This window comes from Oncorhynchus clarkii, chromosome 14 (assembly GCF_045791955.1).
Source record: "Oncorhynchus clarkii lewisi isolate Uvic-CL-2024 chromosome 14, UVic_Ocla_1.0, whole genome shotgun sequence".
Taxonomy (NCBI): Eukaryota; Metazoa; Chordata; class Actinopteri; order Salmoniformes; family Salmonidae; genus Oncorhynchus; species Oncorhynchus clarkii.
The window spans coordinates 21,408,048-21,429,937 of NC_092160.1; the positions used below are offsets into that span (position 1 = coordinate 21,408,048).

General features: G+C 47.0%; 1 protein-coding gene across 1 annotated transcript in view; it reads right to left on the reverse strand.

The window, feature by feature from the left end:
- LOC139366406 (diaphanous-related formin 2) overlaps positions 1–21,890 on the reverse strand; it is a 691,096-nt gene that overhangs the window by 614,172 nt on the left and 55,034 nt on the right. The window contains exons 5-6 of the mRNA XM_071103857.1: positions 13,809–13,913; positions 5,312–5,332 (exon numbers count right to left, since the gene is read on the reverse strand). Of these exons, the coding sequence (XP_070959958.1) occupies positions 5,312–5,332; positions 13,809–13,913 (126 nt within the window). The remainder of the gene's footprint in view (positions 1–5,311; positions 5,333–13,808; positions 13,914–21,890) is intronic.

Consider the following 21,890-nt stretch of genomic DNA (forward strand, 5'->3'; position numbering starts at 1 on the left):
GTAATGGTAAAAGCAATGGTTTGATACTGTCCAAAATCTACAAACTTACCAAGAAAAAGCAGGGAAGGATGGTTTGGCACTCCAGAAATCACTTGAATTCTCTTTTTAGTCAACTTTAAATGTCATCTAAACAAAGTCGCCGCAAGGCCACTGTCTCTCAAATACACATCACATTTAAAAAGCCTTCTCAGAGCACTTTTCGTTGATCTAAATGTTAAACTGGAGTCCATACTTGTTGTGTTGTGTGCATGCGGGGACATTCTCCGTTGATTCAGTTTTTCATTGACAGTCTTTCAAAGCACCAAGGACATGTGCCCCATCAAATCTGCTTGAGAGTCAACAGTTTAATAGCCTATCTGAAACAAAAATAAGTATTTCAGATGTATGGGACTTGGAAGAAAGAGGGGATGAGAGAGTGTAGCCTTGGTTTAATTCAGATTCAATTTTGACACAAGGCCTTCCAAAAACTATTGGCGCTGGTAGCAAGGTAGGGTAGCAAGTGAAAGAGACGGCAGCAGTGGATGCTCTCTCTCTCCCCCTCTCTCTCTCTCTCTCCCCCTCTCTCTCTCTCTCTCTCTCCCTTCCTCCCCTTGAGGCATTTAAACAGCAGCCACAATGAGCAAAAGTGCATTAGGTGAAGAAAAGCCTTGGAGTGCGTGCGACGCTTAATACGACGTTGGCCAATGAAACGAGTGGAACAGACAACACATATGCCAAGGTTATTAATTTGCCTGGGAATACAGCCTTCCTCTGCAATACACAGAAACAAAGAGGCGTAATCGGGAGAGAAAAATTAAATCATCTCGGCTTAAATGAGAATTGTTCTAAGTGCCTATCCTCAACATTGGAACAAAAGATGCTGGAGAGCGTCGGCAATGAAATGTTGGGCCTTCTCCATGTTCCATGGTAACTACCTCAACGTTTCTGTGAGGTCTCAATAAACAGATACCGTGAGTCCTCAACTAGAGGAAAATTCATCTAATACCATTTCATTAAAATGTTAAAGGATTCAAGTTCATAGAAGAATAGTCATCTGTCACAATGTAAAATACACTCAGCCAATGCTAGATGTTCTCACCTCAAACTTCAAATAAGTGGATCATTGTTTCTGCAACAGCTTTAAATATGCTGTTTGGAATATTTTGAATGTTCTGTTCTTCCTACATTCTTTGAATGTCCTTCTCCTCCTTGTGAAGACTGTAGAGGCTCTACTTTGGGGGGGAAACTAACTACTCCCTCCAATCACTTCAAAGCTCTATTCTGTCACTTAACTGTTGTAGTGCTCCTTGGGGAGGCCTTGTCAGCCGATACATACAGCGCATTTCACACCACAAAAAGAGGTCATTCTTAAAAATCTGTCTCTACTATTTTATACAAGTGAAGAGGTTAGGCCAGCGTCCCAGGAGTGAGCCAGATCTAATTCATTTTTTAAACAACAACCTTTGTCCACTATTCTGGCACACATGATTCTCTGAAATGGAGTCAGATATCACTAATCCAACAGACTCCTCCAGTCCCTGAGGTCTGAGGTGTTTCACTCCCCCTCAACATCTCTCCCCCACTCTCACCCCTTGACATATTGTAGGCTGGCCAGTACGTTACCATGGAAACAGGCTCCGTCTCAGGGATGGCCAGTCATGTGGTCAGATCAGCCCATACAGGTCAGGGCGGGTAACCCCTTAAAACCTCTCTCTATAGTAACAGCAGCCCTGCTCCCCCCTGCGTGTAACTGGTGGTTTATTGAAGTATCGAGGCAGCACTAACGCACCACAGGACCCATGACATACTGTTGTTCCAAATGTGGCAGTTGAGTGGTGACGTAAATCACCCTTGTTTTAAAAGGAGAACTATAACCAGCCTATCTATCTGCATTTCTGGTTTGTTTGCAGGCATCTTGGCAGTCAGCTACTTTTTGGTCCTCATCTTCCCCCACTAGCTTGTTCAACAAGGCTGATGACACAGACTCAGCAACGGCGGCGGTGAATGTGGACATGCTGGCCAGACTGAACTGGAGGCAATTCACACTGCGATATACATCTTGATTTATTTCTCTAAATAAACTGTGTTGTACAATTAAAGGTCAAATACACAGCATGTAAAACAGTAAGGAATTTATCAAATTAATTAGGAGCTTGGTAAATTATACCTAGGCTGAACATGCCTTCCACAACCATAAGACCCACTAATAAAAATACCTGAACGTGCTTCTTTTGTTGCAATAATCACTGATCTGGCTTTCAGGTCTGTATATAAATGCCCTTTTTGTAACAAATTTACATACTACTGGGTAGCAAGCAAATATTTAATGTTTCAAGTCTAGCCAACTTGGATCTAGGTATAATTTCACAAGCTCTGAATTCAGCGAACAAGGAAAAACAGTTGAATTGTTATGAAAACAATCTTCTGTCCGTCTCAAACTATTTCAACAGCATGCTAGCCTGTCCACTTTGCTCAGGTGTTGAAATTAAGGGGCCTACCATATTTCTCAGAATGAGAACGTGTTGCCAATCCCTTATATAGTTTTATGCTTATTGCATATTTATAAAACACAGACTAAACAACTAGTATAACAATCTTTATTTGACTAAAATGCTGCTAGCGATAAGTGGTACCGTAATGCGGGCGCGACAAGCATTACATTTCCATAATGAATGTTCATTGGTACATCCATTATAGTAATGTCTGCTCGAAGTTTGCGGAGTTGAAACATAAACAGGGTATGGCTGGAAAGGTTCACTTCTCCTCTATTACAGTATCATAATCTCTCTCTTGGTTGGGCCCAAGAAACATGAGCATTTCGTCATTATACAGTATACAGATCTCTGGTGTAAATGGGAAGGCGCACAGCACAGAAGGAGCACATGAGTGGAAACCAAAAACACATGAGAACAAAAGTACATAAACGCTCATAAAAACGAAAAAAAAAAAACTTGATTCTGCAATACAGGCATTTGGAATGTCTCAAAAAAATTGTTTTTAATTCATTCAAATTATTTTGATTTACCGCCCAGCTCTACTTCAGTTCCCCCACCCCCACGACGACTGCACAGCTCTGGGACGGTTCCCTACAGACCTCACAGTACCTTCAGTTCCCCCACCACCACGACTGCACAGCTCTGGGACGGTTCCCTACAGACCTCACAGTACCTTCAGTTCCCCCACCACCACGACTGCACAGCTCTGGGACGGTTCCCTACAGACCTCACAGTACCTTCAGTTCCCCCACCACCACGACTGCACAGCTCTGGGACGGTTCCCTACAGACCTCACAGACCCTTCAGTTCCCCCACCACCACCACGACTGCACAGCTCTGGGACGGTTCCCTACAGACCTCACAGTACCTTCAGTTCCCCCACCACCACGACTGCACAGCTCTGGGACGGGTCCCTACAGACCTCACAGTACCTTCAGTTCCCCCACCACCACGACTGCACAGCTCTGGGACGGTTCCCTACAGACCTCACAGTACCTTCAGTTCCCCCACCACCACGACTGCACAGCTCTGGGACGGTTCCCTACAGACCTCACAGTACCTTCAGTTCCCCCACCACAACGACTGCACAGCTCAAGGAAAGCTCCCTCGGAAGCCCTGCGCTGACAGCATGAACATTTTGAGTCCGCCAGGCAGAGCCGAAGCTAACCGTAGTCACGCCGGGCTAACTGACTTAAACGTCTCACTTGACTGGTACTTTAGGTTCTGAGTGGAGCTTTTAGACTGACAGCTTCCTCAGTGTTAGTTTTTTGTTAGCCTGATACACGGGCACAGATGTGTGATTCTGACGGAGGGAGAGGTTAGAGAGGACGCAAAATGTTACTAGCACACAGAGTTTGGAGAAGCTTCCTTGGCAAACATTCAGACTGTTCCAAACTTCAAAGTAGACCTCTGCTCTCGGATCAACAGTTCTGATACACCTCTGAACCCTGTTCCTGCCTATCAAGACGAAACATCTTCGTTCATAACGTCGTCTGTAGGAATCTACTTACTCAGCAGAAATAACCCAGCGCAAAATAACAGTTTGGCAAACAAACGACACACAAAACATCTGTCTGTAGAGCGAGTCAAACAGTGGAAAGGTTTGTCTGGGCCCATCAGTAGAGCACAGACCAGGACTTTGTCCCAAATGGCACCCTACTCACTAGGTAGTGCACTACTTTTAACCTGGTCAAAAGCAGTACATCATATAGGGAATAGGGTGCCACTAGGTGACAGCGTACTGGCTGGTTTACCTTGTCCTCGTTCCCTCTAAGCCTGTAGGCCTCCTTAATCCTGAAGGCAATAAAACACTATTCAAGGTGACAATTCACGCTAGCAAAAAGCAATAAGAGGGCTTTTTTCCCAAAAGCTTTGCCCAAAAAAACAGGCTTGCCTCCTCACAACAGGCAATAGGGCTCCACTTTGTGATAAATTGCCAGAGCAGATCTGCAATTACCGTATTACAGTGGCAGAGAAATTAGGAAGCGTCACCAGCCCCTTGGACAGTGTATATTTATACAGATTATTGGGGTTGGGTTAGTGGTGGCTAGTGAGGGAGTGACAGCAACAACAGCTACATTTCTGAGACAGGGGTGACATCCCTTAATGTTGTGAGATTGAGACAAGGGGTTTTCAAATGTATTGTGGTGAATACCCGGCCACTAAATTAAACCAGCTTCAGATTTCTGGAAGGTCGAGGAAAAATGCACTTAATATATTTTCCACTCTTCAATCAGTGTGTGTGTGTGTGTGTGTGTGTGTGTGTGTGTGTGTGTGTGTGTGTGTGTGTGTGTGTGTGTGTCTGTAGTGCAATCTAATTAAGTGATGCATTCTCTCAGTGTGCCGTCTCAAGGAAAAAAAATTAACACAATGAAAGCCATTTAGATGCAAAACGTTCCAATAAACAGATTAGATTGTAGATTATCACTATTTGCCTAAAAACTATTGCTCATCGCTGGTATTACAATATTTAAATGCTAATACGGGTTAGTCTACAATCCATTTCAAAAAGAGAAACGGCTTAGACCAACAAAAGGGCTCCCTTTGCAAGGCTGTATAATTTAGAAATCCCTCATCGAAAAATCTTTTCAATTTACATGTAAGAATTGCATAAACAATTTAGAGCCTTTCCAAATCACAGTCTATTAGCAATGTCAATGCAGATTTTTTTGTTATTAAAGCCATAAATATGATGACCTTGCGCATTCAGGGACAAACTGCCTAGAATCTTTTGAAAGGGGAATGGAGAAGAGAGGGGAAGGGGGCAGGGAGGAGATGGAGAAAGGCACGAGAGGAACACGACTCACTATGCGTAATAATATAAAGGGTGTACTTACCGTGACTTTGCTCCCGGTGATCTTCATGCAGCAGTCAGCGAAGAGGAGTTAACATGCAAAAAGACAACGGCACAATCATTAGTAGGCCAATAATTACCTGTCAACTGTAAGAGGTATCAACAGCACCTTATTCTGACATAACATAGGCTACACACACTACTAAACTCTCCTAGCTGTACCAAAAAATCATGTAAGACAGTGTCTGTTCGTTTGGCAACCAATATGGAGTGTCTAGTTCACTTGACCTCTCGTGACTCGGCCCCTATGCAATGTTAGGGTTGATAGGGAAACGGTTCACTTGACCTCTCGTGACTCGGCCCCTATGCAATGTTAGGGTTGATAGGGAAACGCCCTAATTGTCTTTGCGCTTGATCGATTTAGCACAGAATTAACCTCTACAACGACAGTTTGTCCATGGCTAACAAGGTTCCCAAAGCCAAAACCAATCAGCTGCCATCTGCGCTTGACTTCAGGTGTCAGACTGAGCGACTCCTCGTAGCACCTTGGAGCCCATGTAGTCAGCATGATTTCTGGAGTTTAACCTTGTTATCTGTCAATAGTGGTGGGGAATTGGGAGCGTTTTTTCTATTACGGCGGCGGCGGCGCTGTGTCTCGCAGTGGGAGGGTGTCTGTCAGCCCAGTAAATGTATTCTAATCTGCAGCTGAACACACCTCTCTCTCGCCAGCCAGCTGCACTCCGGGAAAGCACAGCGCAGTGCGCACTGATCACAGGAAGTTACAAAGTCACTGCACATCAAGTGAGGGAAAACAGTCACTCTGCCTCTCTCGCTTTTCTGCTTTCCTTCACTCATTCCCTTTCTCTCTGCAGTCCTCTCTCCCTCTCTCTCTCTGCAGTCCTCTCTCCCTCTCTCTCTCTGCAGTCCTCTCTCCCTCTCTCTCTCTGCAGTCCTCTCTCCCTCTCTCTCTCTGCAGTCCTCTCTCCCTCTCTCTCTCTGCAGTCCTCTCTCCCTCTCTCTCTCTGCAGTCCTCTCTCCCTCTCTCTCTCTGCAGTCCTCTCTCCCTCTCTCTGCAGTCCTCTCTCCCTCTCTCTGCAGTCCTCTCTCCCTCTCTCTGCAGTCCTCTCTCCCTCTCTCTGCAGTCCTCTCTCCCTCTCTCTGCAGTCCTCTCTCCCTCTCTCTGCAGTCCTCTCTCCCTCTCTCTGCAGTCCTCTCTCCCTCTCTCTGCAGTCCTCTCTCCCTCTCTCTGCAGTCCTCTCTCCCCCTCTCTCTGCAGTCTTTTCTCCCTCTCTCTGCAGTCCTCTCTCCCTCTCTCTGCAGTTCTCTCTCCCTCTCTCTGCAGTCCTCTCTCTCTCTGCAGTCCTCTCTCTCTCTGCAGTCCTCTCTCTCTCTGCAGTCCTCTCTCTCTCTGCAGTCCTCTCTCTCTCTGCAGTCCTCTCTCTCTCTGCAGTCCTCTCTCTCTCTGCAGTCCTCTCTCTCTCTGCAGTCCTCTCTCTCTCTGCAGTCCTCTCTCTCTCTGCAGTCCTCTCTCTCTCTGCAGTCCTCTCTTCATCTCTTATTCTTTATCTCCCTCTCTCATTATCAATCTCTCTCTGTCTTTCTCTCCCACTCTCCCATTTGACGCTCGGCTTCACTCACCTCCATCAGCATTTATGACGGCAATAATGTCACTTTTAACTGTGTTGCCGCTTGATCATGTGCACTGTGCTTTTCACCATAAATCCACATTTCCCCAGTCGTCCTCTGATGAATCTAGCATGTCATTGTCTAACGTTGAGGGATTATGCTGTCGGGTTATTATTGGGAGATTTGGGACCTTGAATCACATAGAGGCAGGGACAACTGGGAACTACTGCTGTCTCCAGCGTTGTTTTAACGTTGACAAGACTACACGGTGAGAACATTAAACATGTTTCTCTTCAGGCTTGCTGTTTTGGCGGCTTGACCAAAAAGAACAGACATTATCTAGAAGAAAAAAGCAAGTAGATGTGTCAGGGAGGAGCTTGAGGAGGAATAGCACTGAGTGTTTACATCCATTTCCTTGCGCAAGGTAACACCTCGTTCTCGATAAAACCGTGATAGAATTCCTGTCAGTTCTCAGAGGAAAAAACACGACCTGAAGCTAGTTCTAATAATAATTGAATGCTTGGTTATTGTATGCTAACGGGGACCTCTAGCGCGCCATTATAGAACAACTCCCTAGTAAACAAACTTCTGAGGGAGATGTCATCTTATCAGGAGTGGTAGTATTTATTTATATTCTCCTCTTACTGTCATTACCATTAGCATCGTTTCTCATGGTGTAGGGAAAATACAGGATTGTATTATTCACCAGACCAGATAACAGTGTGACAGCAGAAGATGAAGGCCTTGATTCTCTGACGAATTGTCAGGCTTCACTGAGAGAACGGGGCGGCACATTGGTGAATGATTATTGGTTAAATCCCTTTAAAATACCAGGACGTTGATTTCACATTGTGTTAGTACAAAGGCAGCAAAATGGCTACTCAAAACATTTGAACTAGTTTCCCCTCAAGACCCGACCATCACACTCATCCCCATCTCATCATGAAACACTGAACATGTTGAACTGGAACAGGGAAGTCATCTGCAAGGCGAAAGAGAAGTAAGCAAAGTTGATGTTTTTCCAGCACACTGGGAATAGAGGGGAAATGATTGTGTTAGCGTGAAAGGCATGCATATGTCAGAATGAAATCAAATTAAAATAAAGAGAGGGGAGAGAAAGAAAAGGCACTTCATGCTTCGTTAATGGTCAAGGACCGCCACACTTGCTGCAACAGCTGCACTTCATATTCAAATGACCAGGGTCAACGCCAATAGAAACATTCTCCTTTAAAAAGACATGGTGTGCATAACAAATGGCACCCTATTCCCTATGTGGTGCACTACTTTTGACTAGTGCCCTAATCTTAAGTAGTGCACTACATAGGGAATATGGTGCCATATGGGACAGTCATCTTTGTTTTGTGTTGGGGGGTAATTTGAAAGGCTCCCACAGAGGCACCCTGGTAGTATATGGGAAGAGTTCTCCATCTTGCTCGGTGATAAAGTAGCGAGGCAGCAACGTATGAAAAATACAACTCTGGAGAGGAGCCATGTTGGGCGAGAACAAACAAACTAATAATCAACCCTGTAGTCCCATTAGCTAGCTAGTATTTTTAGCCTAATAGCTGCAGGGAAATATACTCCAGTATATCAACACGCTAATGGTCATACTGTTCATAGAAGACTGATAAAAAACGATGTGTTGGATGACATATTGCATTAATAGATTTGGGGAAGAAATAATTGCAACATTATCCAGAACAATAAAGGATACTAGCTCTATGTACTGAGTCTCAAAATGGGTGCTTTTCAGGCAAGCAGAAAAAGCCACATGATGTTGGGGACACATTTGTCGCTCCACCAATATTTGCACTTTAAACCTTCATTCTCAATGCAATCCGGTCCACATACTGTGCTGCACCTGAAACTTAGAAGGGATAGACTGACTTACAACTTCACATAGATGGATTTGAGGTATTGCTGGGAGAGCTGATGGAATTCTCTATTGCCCTCTCAAATGAACCCTTTCTTCTCTATCTACATAACCCATAAGGAACAAGCTAAAATATAGATGGTACACAGACAGCTCCCATTCTACTGATGCCATTCTACTTTATATATTTCTATGGCCTCTATTAGAAGATAAGGGGCAATGATCCAGTCTAGAACAGATAGACACACAGGAAAGAGGTGACTTGGTGTGTGATTGAGAGAGTCTACGTTATTAGTACATTTTCCTGCAAACGTAAAATTCTGTTGGAAGCAAGCAATCGCGCATACAAAGAAGACCCTAAAAACTGCGATTCCATAGGACGGTGATCATCTTTGGAAGGGGAAGAGAACACCCAAAGATTGAATAAGGCACATCATATTATTAGCTGTGAAAACACTCCACCACAAGATCCCCAAAATTAACCCAAAATCTTGAAATGCAATGAAGATGTCACAACATACCATGTTAATGTCAAATCTAGCACCACGCCCCATTTTCACTCCATCAATCAGAAAACCACCACCAAAAATCTGCCTTACTCAAGCACCATCCTTGGATGTTTAGTGCACTACTTTTGACCAGGGGCCATAGGGCCATTTGAAAAGTAGCCCAGCCTACCCTTCACCTACAGGAGTCTAATTCGCCAGTGTAATTCTATGTCTTCCTTATTTACAGAAACCAGTGGGATGGATTGGGTTTTTAACAGGGTGAGGGGATTTGCTCTGCCGTGTTGAAGACAGGCACTTAGCACACATAAACATATCTAAACTCATGTAAAACTGGTTCCCGGACCACTTCTACCCTAGATTGGTGTGTGCCTAGCTTTGTCTGTGTGTGTGTGTCTATATTCTATCCTGACATGGTTCTGACCGGCTCCCACCTACAGGGCCTATAGAATGTGAGGGGGTAGGGAGGGCCCTGAAATACAGTCCTCGTCCCTTTCACCCAGACAGAGGCGGCTGTTCATCTGAATAATATAGTAGTGCTCACAAAACATAATGGTCCCGGTAAAAAATTCAATCATCTCTGATCATCATCATTATTAATAAAGCCAGTTAATTACCATAACAATGAGAGAGGTAATACATTATAATGTCAAAGGCCAGCGGAGTCGGAGTGATTTAGACGGGAGAAGAAATCACTTTTCCTTTTGTGTTGACGGGAGTCTATCCTCAGTAGGGGCCCTAAACTTCATAAAGAGAATAGGAGAATTCACCCTAAAACCCTGAGATTACCCTCAAACGCACTGGGTTTACTGCTCTTATTGGTTTTGAGTGATGAAAGTGTCATGTTTCAGGATTATGCCGCTTTGGAACAGCGATGCGTTCCAAATTCAAATGAAAACTGGATCCCTCCCCAATATTAAGCCACTGAGAGTTACGGTTGCTCTACATCAAAAGTGGTTTGATAAGCATTGCGGGAAAAAAGGTTAAAAATAAATAAAACTGAGGCGGCAATCAGAGATTGGGAGCTTGGGCAAGGAGAGAGACGGGCAGGTTAGTTAGAGTGACGGGCAGGTAGAGAGAGAGACGGGCAGGTAGAGAGAGAGACGGAGTGAGAGTGATGGGCAGGTAGAGAGAGAGACGGGCACGTAGAGAGAGAGACGGAGTGAGAGTGATAGGCAGGTAGAGAGTGATGGGCAGGTAGAGAGAGAGACGGAGTGAGAGTGATAGGCAGGTAGAGAGTGATGGGCAGGTAGAGAGAGAGACGGAGTGAGAGAGTGATGGGCAGGTAGAGAGAGACGGAGTGAGAGTGACGGGCAGGTAGAGAGAGAGACAGAGTGAGAGTGATGGGCAGGTAGAGAGAGAGACAGAGTGAGAGTGATGGGCAGGTAGAGAGAGAGACGGAGTTAGAGAATGAGAGAGTGATGGGCAGGTAGAGAGAGACGGAGTGAGAGTGATGGGCAGGTAGAGAGAGAAACGGAGTGAGAGAGTGAGAGAGTGATGGGCAGGTAGAGAGAGAGACGGAGTTAGAGAGAGAGAGTGATGGGCAGGTAGAGAGAGAGGGAGTGAGAGAGTGATGGGCAGGTAGAGAGACGGAGTGAGAGAGTGATGGGCAGGAAGAGAGACGGAGTGAGAGAGTGATGGGCAGGTAGAGAGAAACGGAGTGAGAGAGAGAGAGTGATGGGCAGGTAGAGAGAGAAACGGAGTGAGAGAGTGATGGGCAGGTAGAGAGACGGAGTGAGAGAGTGATGGGCAGGTAGAGAGAGAGGGAGTGAGAGAGTGATGGGCAGGTAGCGAGAGACGGAGTGAGAGAGTGATGGGCAGGTAGCGAGAGACGGAGTGAGAGAGTGATGGGCAGGTAGCGAGAGACGGAGTGAGAGAGTGATGGGCAGGTAGAGAGAGACGGAGTGAGAGAGTGATGGGCAGGTAGAGAGAGAGACAGAGTGAGAGTGATGGGCAGGTAGAGAGAGAGACGGGCAGGTAGAGAGAGAGACGGAGTGAGAGTGATGGGCAGGTAGAGAGAGAGACAGAGTGAGAGTGATGGGCAGGTAGAGAGAGAGACAGAGTGAGAGTGATGGGCAGGTAGAGAGAGAGACGGAGTTAGAGAATGAGAGAGTGATGGGCAGGTAGAGAGAGAGACGGAGTGAGAGTGATGGGCAGGTAGAGAGAGAGACGGAGTTAGAGAGTGAGAGAGTGATGGGCAGGTAGAGAGAGACGGAGTGAGAGAGTGATGGGCAGGTAGAGAGAGAGGGAGTGAGAGAGTGATGGGCAGGTAGAGTGACGGAGTGAGAGAGAGAGAGTGATGGGCAGGTAGAGTGACGGAGTGAGAGAGAGAGAGTGATGGGCAGGTAGAGTGACGGAGTGAGAGAGAGAGAGTGATGGGCAGGTAGAGTGACGGAGTGAGAGAGTGAGAGAGTGATGGGCAGGTAGAGAGAGACGGAGTGAGAGAGTGATGGGCAGGTAGATAGACGGAGTGAGAGAGTGATGGGCAGGTAGAGAGAGACGTAGTGAGAGTGATGGGCAGGTAGAGAGAGACGGAGTGAGAGAGTGATGGGCAGGTAGAGAGAGGGAGTGAGAGAGTGATGGGCAGGTAGAGAGAGAGACGGAGTGAGAGTGATGGGCAGGTAGAGAGAGAGACAGAGTGAGAGTGATGGGCAGGTAGAGAGAGAGACAGAGTGAGAGTGATGGGCAGGTAGAGAGAGAGACGGAGTTAGAGAATGAGAGAATGATGGGCAGGTAGAGAGAGACGGAGTGAGAGTGATGGGCAGGTAGAGAGAGAGACGGAGTTAGAGAGTGAGAGAGTGATGGGCAGGTAGAGAGAGACGGAGTGAGAGAGTGATGGGCAGGTAGAGAGAGAGGGAGTGAGAGAGTGATGGGCAGGTAGAGAGACTGAGTGAGAGTGAGAGAGTGATGGGCAGGTAGAGAGAGGGAGTGAGAGAGTGATGGGCAGGTAGAGAGAGAGACGGAGTGAGAGTGATGGGCAGGTAGAGAGAGAGACAGAGTGAGAGTGATGGGCAGGTAGAGAGAGAGACAGAGTGAGAGTGATGGACAGGTAGAGAGAGAGACGGAGTTAGAGAATGAGAGAATGATGGGCAGGTAGAGAGAGACGGAGTGAGAGTGATGGGCAGGTAGAGAGAGAAACGGAGTGAGAGAGTGAGAGAGTGATGGGCAGGTAGAGAGAGAGACGGAGTTAGAGAGAGAGAGTGATGGGCAGGTAGAGAGAGAGGGAGTGAGAGAGTGATGGGCAGGTAGAGAGACGGAGTGAGAGAGTGATGGGCAGGAAGAGAGACGGAGTGAGAGAGTGATGGGCAGGTAGAGAGAAACGGAGTGAGAGAGAGAGAGTGATGGGCAGGTAGAGAGAGAAACGGAGTGAGAGAGTGATGGGCAGGTAGAGAGACGGAGTGAGAGAGTGATGGGCAGGTAGAGAGAGAGGGAGTGAGAGAGTGATGGGCAGGTAGCGAGAGACGGAGTGAGAGAGTGATGGGCAGGTAGCGAGAGACGGAGTGAGAGAGTGATGGGCAGGTAGCGAGAGACGGAGTGAGAGAGTGATGGGCAGGTAGAGAGAGACGGAGTGAGAGAGTGATGGGCAGGTAGAGAGAGAGACAGAGTGAGAGTGATGGGCAGGTAGAGAGAGAGACGGGCAGGTAGAGAGAGAGACGGAGTGAGAGTGATGGGCAGGTAGAGAGAGAGACGGGCACGTAGAGAGAGAGACGGAGTGAGAGAGGCGGGCAGGTAGAGAGACTGAGTGAGAGAGTGATGGGCAGGTAGAGAGACTGAGTGAGAGAGTGATGGGCAGGTAGAGAGAGACGGAGTGAGAGAGTGATGGGCAGGTAGAGTGACGGAGTGAGAGAGAGAGAGTGATGGGCAGGTAGAGTGACGGAGTGAGAGAGAGAGAGTGATGGGCAGGTAGAGTGACGGAGTGAGAGAGAGAGAGTGATGGGCAGGTAGAGTGACGGAGTGAGAGAGTGAGAGAGTGATGGGCAGGTAGAGAGAGACGGAGTGAGAGAGTGATGGGCAGGTAGATAGACGGAGTGAGAGAGTGATGGGCAGGTAGAGAGAGACGTAGTGAGAGTGATGGGCAGGTAGAGAGAGACGGAGTGAGAGAGTGATGGGCAGGTAGAGTGACGGAGTGAGAGAGTGAGAGAGTGATGGGCAGGTAGAGAGAGACGGAGTGAGATAGTGATGGGCAGGTAGAGAGACGGAGTGAGAGAGTGATGGGCAGGTAGAGAGAGACGGAGTGAGAGTGATGGGCAGGTAGAGAGAGACGGAGTGAGAGAGTGATGGGCAGGTAGAGAGACGGAGTGAGAGAGTGATGGGCAGGTAGAGAGACGGAGTGAGAGAGTGATGGGCAGGTAGAGAGAGCGACAGAAAGGAAGCAGAGCAGGTTAATCTCATAATTCTGTAGCGTGTTGGTAGAATAGAGCATTTTATTTTTCATGCCCACTAACTACTACCGTGTGGGCAGGGTGAGAGTAGGTTAGAACGGTTACAATACAGATATAATGCAGAAAGCCCATTGATTTACAACAAGGACTTACAGATTTGGCGGTGGCAGAGATGTACTGTACAACCATCTCTCTCTTGGTGCTCAGGTCCTTCCCACGCAGGGGGGCTTTACGCTCTTCATTCAGGTTCATGTCCTCCTGAGGAAACAAACACAGAGTGAGGACAGATGAATACGACACATAATGGGAAGTTAAGGTTATTTAAAATCCATTAAGACTCCAACTACATTGACTGAAGATGTTCTTAGTTGAACTGTCCTACCCAATCAGAACCCAAAATCTAAGCTTGTTTAACTCCAATGTTTGTAAACAAAGTAAATTTAAACAAACAATATATCGCCTAAAAACATGATTAAAACTATAATTGTGGGCCTCCTGAGTGGCGCAGCGGTCTAAGGCACTGCAGTGCTTGAGGCGTCACCACAGATCCTGGTTCGATCACGGGCTGTGTCGCAGACCGGCCGCGACCGGGAGACCCATGACAACATGGCAACGTACAACTGGCCCAGCATTGTCCGGGTTAGGGGAGGGCTTGGCCGGCCGGGATGTTCTTGTCCCATTGCGTTCTAGTGACTACTGTGGTGGGCTGGGCACATGCACGCTGACACGTTCGCCAGTGGTACGGTGTTTCCTCCAACACGTTGGCGCGTCTGGCTTCCGGGTTAAGCGAGCAGTGTGTCAAGAAGCAGTGCGGCTTGGCAGGATCATGTTTCGGAGGACACATGGCTCTCGACCTGCGCCTCTCCCGAGTCCGTACGGGAGTTGCAGCGATGAGACAAGACTACCAATTGGATATCACGAAATTGGGGAGAAAAAGGGGTAAAAAGTTGTAAAAAATATTTTACAAAATTATATAACTATAATTGTGATATCATAGATGGTCAGTCCTTGCATCCAAATGAGAGTAGTACAGGGGGGGAATGGGTTTTGTTATTGTTTTAACTGCTGATTGCTGCTTTAAAGGATGTCAACACTCTTCACTCAAATGGAAACAGTCAATGATTCTCCCACTGTTTGTTGCTCTTAAAGATGCAGTCCTTAAGCAATTAGGCACGAGGGGGTTTGTGGTATATGGCCAATATACCAAGGCTAAGGGCTGTTCTTATGCACGACGCAATGTATACAGGCCTTAGCCGTGGTATATTCGCCATATACCACAAACCCCTGAGGTGCCTTATTGCTTTTATAAACTGGTAACCAACGTAATTAGAGCAGTAAAAATACATGTTTTGTCATACATGGTCTGACATACCACTGCTGTCAGCCAATCAGCATTCAGGACTCGTACCATCCAGGGTTTAAAGAACGGGGCGGGGTCTAATCTAAATGCTGATTGGTTAAAACCGCATTCCAGCCGGTATCTACTCTACAAGTTGCCACCGGCTAAATCTATGATGTTAAAATGCCCATTAACTCTGTTCCATCTGACTGCGCAATCCACTGTCTCATCAGCCCAGCCAGGCAATTTATAAACGTCATCTCCACTATAAAAAGCATATAGACATTACCTCATGTCTTTTAGTCTCTAAAAAGCAACAAGACATTATCTCACATTACTTTTAAACTAACATTTAGTTTTCAACAGTGGAGATATGTATAAACCTTGCGGTCTGGTCTCTCTGACATTTGCAACTTTGTTTCAATATTCAAATTCAATCTCCAGCTGTCACATAGTAATGAACGTGTCAGGAGTCGGGATGAGAGACAGACAGGCAGGCAGCTTTTCTCAGCCAGTCGACATCATGAATCAGCATAATTTTTATGGATATACAAAGAAATATAAGTAGAAAATAGGTAAAAGGTTTGCAGTCTATCCAGCTTCAGTTTGAAGTGATTGTGTTGGCCAGTAATTCAGTCTCTCATCAGGACACTGCTGTTTGAGAGCTAGCCAAGTCTCTCTATAGGGTTCTGTCCTACAGTTGAGGGTACACAGTCCCCCCCCCCCTCTCTATAGGGTTCTGTCCTACAGTTGAGGGTACACAGTTCCTCCCTCTCTATAGGGTTCTGTACTACAGTTGAGGGTACACAGTCCACCCCCCCCCCCTCTCTATAGGGTTCTGTACTACAGTTGAGGGCACACAGCCCCCCCCCCTCTCTATAGGGTTGTGTACTACAGTTGAGGGTACACAGTCCCCCCCTCTCTATAGGGTTCTGTACTACAGTTGAGGGTACACAGTCCCCCCCCCCTATAGGGTTCTGTCCTACAGTTGAGGGTACACAGTCCACCCCCCCCCCCCCTCTATAGGGTTCTGTACTACAGTTGAGGGTACACAGCCCCCCCCCCCCTCTCTATAGGGTTCTGTACTACAGTTGAGGGTACACAGCCCCCCCCCCCCTCTCTATAGGGTTGTGTACTACAGTTGAGGGTACACAGTTCCTCCCTCTCTATAGGGTTCTGTACTACAGTTGAGGGTACACAGCCCCCCCCCCCCTCTCTATAGGGTTGTGTACTACAGTTGAGGGTACACAGTCCCCCCCCTCTCTATAGGGTTCTGTACTACAGTTGAGGGTACACAGTCCCCCCCCCCCCCCCCTATAGGGTTCTGTACTACAGTTGAGGGTACACAGTCCCCCCCCCTCTCTATAGGGTTCTGTACTACAGTTGAGGGTACACAGTCCCCCCCCCCCCCTATAGGGTTTTGTACTACAGTTGAGGGTACACAGTCCCCCCCCCCCCTATCTATAGGGTTCTGTCCTACAGTTGAGGGTACACAGTCCACCCCCCCCCCCCCCCTCTCTATAGGGTTCTGTACTACAGTTGAGGGTACACAGCCCCCCCCCCCCCTCTCTATAGGGTTGTGTACTACAGTTGAGGGTACACAGTTCCTCCCTCTCTCTATAGGGTTCTGTACTACAGTTGAGGGTACACAGTCCCGTCCCCCCCCTCTCTATAGGGTTCTGTCCTACAGTTGAGGGTACACAGTTCCTCCCTCTCTATAGGGTTCTGTACTACAGTTGAGGGTACACAGTTCCTCCCTCTCTATAGGGTTCTGTACTCCAGTTGAGGGTACACAGTTCCTCCCTCTCTATAGGGTTCTGTACTACAGTTGAGGGTACACAGTTCCTCCCCCTCTATAGGGTTGTGTACTACAGTTGAGGGTACACAGTCCCCCCCTCTATAGGGTTCTGTACTCCAGTTGAGGGTACACAGTTCCTCCCTCTCTATAGGGTTGTGTACTACAGTTGAGGGTACACAGTTCTTCCCTCTCTCTATAGGGTTCTGTACAATAGTTGGGGTACACATTCCCCCCCTCTCTATAGGGTTCTGTCCTACAGTTGAGGGTACACAGTCCCCCCCTCTCTATAGGGTTGTGTACTACAGTTGGGGTACACTCCCCCCCCCCCGCTCTATAGGGTTGTGTACTACAGGTGGGGTACACAGTCCCCCCCTCTCTATAGGCAATATGACAGACAGGCATAGCAACAGGAGGTAATGAGGACGAGCCCACAGCTAGCGACAGTGATAACTACCCCTGGAAACAGAATAGTTAGGGTAATGCATCATGGCCTATGTTATACAACATATATCATACTGCCTGTACAGTGGATGGGTAAGGATGATTACCATCCAACACTGTCATGCCACAGCGCCTGGATGGACAGTAGCCAATGTCTCATTAGCTATTATCTTCAGCATACATGCTACGTTTTACTCTGCATCACAAAAAGGCCCTTTCTTGTCAAAGAGATGAGGGGGTGGAAGGGAGTGAGGGATGGAAAGAAGAGCACTAAAAGCAGGGGAATGACATGATGAGGATAGTAGGAGGATGGGAGGATGTTTATTTGGAGCACTCTCAGACAAAGGTATGGACAGAATGACACAGAAAAACACATGGCTAAAGTGATGTGGCTGAGTGGTGCTGCTGTGGAACAAGGCTGCACTCTAGTGGGAGAATTGTGTGTTTTTCTTTTGTTTGATGTCTTTCTGTACACAGTGAGTTGACTGAGCTTCTTTTGCTGAAGGGTGGTGGTTTTGGATGTACAGGAAAACTGGGAACTGCCAGACACGATATCACCGTCCTTAGGTGTCGATGCCATATGTACTGCGATTCTCACGATTGCATTGCGATTCGATACTGATTTTATTGCGATGCGATTTTCCAGACATATTGCTCACCATATGTCTGCTACAGAGACACAAGGGAGAGCCACGAGAAAACATGTTTTGATCAGTCATGGAAATGAAAGTGCTGAAAACAAATTGGCTCCCTATTTAAAAATTAGACGGAGAACAAGCTATGAGTTTTGGGGCAGGTAAATCTTCAAAAATAATATCTTGAAATGTAACTGTCTATTTCCCCCATCACTAATGTATAGCCCAGAATATAACAGAGATAGTTTGCATCCCAAATGGGATCCTATTCCACATATAATGCACTACTTTCGGCCCTTGTCAAAAGTAGTGCACTTGTGAAGGGAATTTGGGGTGCCGCCATAGATAAATCAACCTTACCATGTCTACTATATGATCTAACATTTGGTGAATGGATTTCGATTCTTGTCTCTTTAATTCTGTAGGCTATTGATTGGTACAGTATAGTCTGTGGCTGTTGAAAGGCACAACATCATGGTTAATACCATTAAGGTAAATCATGGTTATTACCATTAAGGTAATGTACCCACTAGGTACAGCATCGTGGTTATTACCATTAAGGTATCATGACCCACTAGGAACAGCATCATGGTTATTACCATTAAGGTAATGTACCCACTAGGTACAGCATCATGGTTATTACCATTGAGGTAATGTACCCACTAGGTACAGCATCATGGTTATTACCATTAAGGTATCATGACCCACTAGGAACAGCATCATGGTTATTACCATTAAGGTAATGTACCCACTAGGTACAGCATCATGGTTATTACCATTGAGGTAATGTACCCACTAGGTACAGCATCATGGTTATTACCATTAAGGTATCATTACCCACTAGGTACAGCATCATGGGTGTTACCATTAAGGTAATGTACCCACTAGGTACAGCATCATGGGTATTACCATTAAGGGTAGCATGACCCACTAGGTACAGCATCATGGTTATTACCATTCAGGGTAACATGACCCACCAGATACAGCAACATGGGTATTACCATTAAGGTATCATGAGGGGGGGGGGGGGACTATAAACTTTTACCAATTGGACGTTTTCTAATGGAGGGACCGGCAGGCTTTTAAATTCATCTTTGAACTCTGCTAATTTGGCCGGTTAATTGGCATTCATTAAACAAGGCAAAACGCAGAGTGGAGAATAAAGGGGGGATGAAGGGACAGAGAGGGGGGAGACATTTGGGCCTGCGGAGTACTCATCTGGGCCAACTGGAAGAGAAAAGCTTCTCTGTGTTCCGCCTCCCAAAAATGATTTATGATCCATTCATAATGATATCCTCGCAGGTCCGCGTGGAAGGATCCCAAGATATCCCTGGCTGCCGACTCGGGTAAATTAAACATTTACACAGGCAACCCCAAACACTTGACTGTGTGGGGAGCTATCTAGCGGTAGTGGAGACATCTGCGTGTGTTCTTTCAGCCGAACGGACTGGGCCTCAACTCTGCATGGCCTGAATACTGTGCGAAACAACTTGAGATTGCCTCAGATACGTCCGAAATCACAGAGCGGGGCCTCCCGAGTGGCACAGTGGTCTAAGGCACTGCATCGCAGTGCTAGCTGTGCCACTAGAGATCCTGGTTCGAGTCCAGGCTCTGTTGCAGCCGGCAGCGACTGGGAGACCCATGTCCCGGCGCACAATTAGCCGAGCGCCGTCTGGGTTAGGCCGGCAGGGATGCTCGTGTCCCATTGCGCACTAGTGAATCCTGTGGCTGGCTAGGCGGATGCACGCTGACATGGTCGCTAGGTGTTTGGTGTTTCCTCCGACACATTGGTGCGGCTGGCTTCCGGGTTAAGCGGGCGTTGTGTCAAGAAGCAGTGCGGGTTGGGTTGTGTTTCGGACGATGCACGGCTCTCGACTGTCGCCTCTCCCGAGTCCGTACGGGACTTGCAGCAATGGGACAAGACTGTAAAACTACCAATTGGATACCACGAAATTGGGTAGAAAAAGGGGTAAATAAAAAAAACATTTAAACGAATAATAAAAATATATCACAGAGCGATACGGAGATACGTGCTGTCTGTGAACTCAGCTTGGGGCAATTGGCTCCGATTGCAAGGGATAATGTATAGTGTACCGTCATATCCGTCTTCTATTGAAATGCATATGGTCAAGAGTCACGATCCAGTAGTACAGTATGAGGAGGAGGAGAGAAAGCATCGTTTTGATTTGCTTTGACTGTGACAAATGTATTATTTTCTCCACTGCCCCACAAGTTTGATTCATGGCGTATAGGGGTACATCGTGTCTCTCCTCCTCTGTGGTTTAAGTGCAGAGGGAAAGTGTAACCGCAATGGAGACTCACAGAGAGCCTGTTATTACGGAGAATGCTGCACCTGGCAGTGAGGCACGTAAAGGCTCAAACAAGCCTCATCCGCACAGCACTCTGCAATGGTCACTTTCATTCTCTCGGTCTCTCACTCTCTTCTACGACTTCAGTGGGCCTTAGGTGGGGGGGACGAGGGTCATCATTTGGATCTATTACCTGCCATGGCTGAAGAGAGGAATCATAAAGAGCTCATAAAACTGAAAACTAGAGGAACAGGTGGAGGCATGTTGATGGAAGTTCATAGATGCACATCGTTTCCAGGTATTCTCCTTCTAGAATACCTGGAATATGGCAGACAAGCAATAAGACAAACAGGCAAAGCAACGGGAGGTAATGTGGATGAGACCCACAGCTAGTGACAGTGATAACTACCCGTGGAAACAGAAGAGTGAGGCCGGAGTATGATGTATCAATGGGCCCCGGTCAAGTAGCACACTGTATACAGAATAGGCCAAGGAAATGATCTTCCACAATAGTGACAGGTTGGTATGATATCCACCCTGCGGTATAACAGAGTGGACAGGGTGCCATTTGGGGTGCATCCTTGGCATTTTGTGCCAAGATGGAGCGTCTTTGACTGTGTGTCTGTACGTAAAGTGATTCACAGCGGTGGACCTGGCGAGCAGTGGTCATTCAAATAACATCATTCACACAGAGACAGACGTGTTGGTCCATCCTGAAGCATCCTCGCCGGTCATCACAACCTCGTTCTCGTCCCTCCTAGCCCGCCCTTGTATGAAACGTGTCTGAATGTACATGTTAGATGGGAGCGATGGAGCTGATGGGGAGGGGTACAGATTCATAAAGAAGGGGGTTTGCCGCTGGCTAAATGAGGATTAAAACACGTGTATCACATAGCGGCTCGCTGTTTTCCCAGCACCAGGTCCCACATTAAGAATCCTGCCACAGCGCCTCCTTCTCGCCAAAGACGCATCCTCCAATGGGAGATTTCATCAGAGGATTTACTGCTGTGAATTTATATCAGGGGCTCCGACTCCGGGGTCCAGCTGTGCACATCAAGACTAAAGAACCCAAGGACGCTGCACAACACAGAGTGGCAGAGTGGAAGCCACAGCAGCCTTAATGTGACTCTCAGGTAGCAAGCAGCCACTGGTATAATATGAACACTACACACTTACACCAAACCCTACACTACTGTAACGCTAACACTATCACTATTGTAACACTAACACTACCACTACTGTAACACTAACACTACCACTACTGTAACACTACCACTACTGTAACACTACCACTACTGTAACACTACCACTACTGTAACACTACCACAACTGTAACACTACCACTACCACAAATGTAAAACTAACCACTACCACTACTGTAAAACTAACCACTACCACTACTGTAACACTAACACAACTGTAACACTAACCCTAACACAACTGTAACACTAACACTACCACAACTGTAACACTACCGCAACTGTAACACTACCGCGACTGTAACACTACCGCGACTGTAACACTACCGCGACTGTAACACTAACGCGACTGTAACACTAACGCGACTGTAACACTAACACTACCACAACTGTAACACTAACACTACCACAACTGTAACACTACCACAACTGTAACACTACCACAACTGTAACACTACCACAACTGTAACACTAACACTACTGTAACACTAACACTACTGTAACACTAACACTA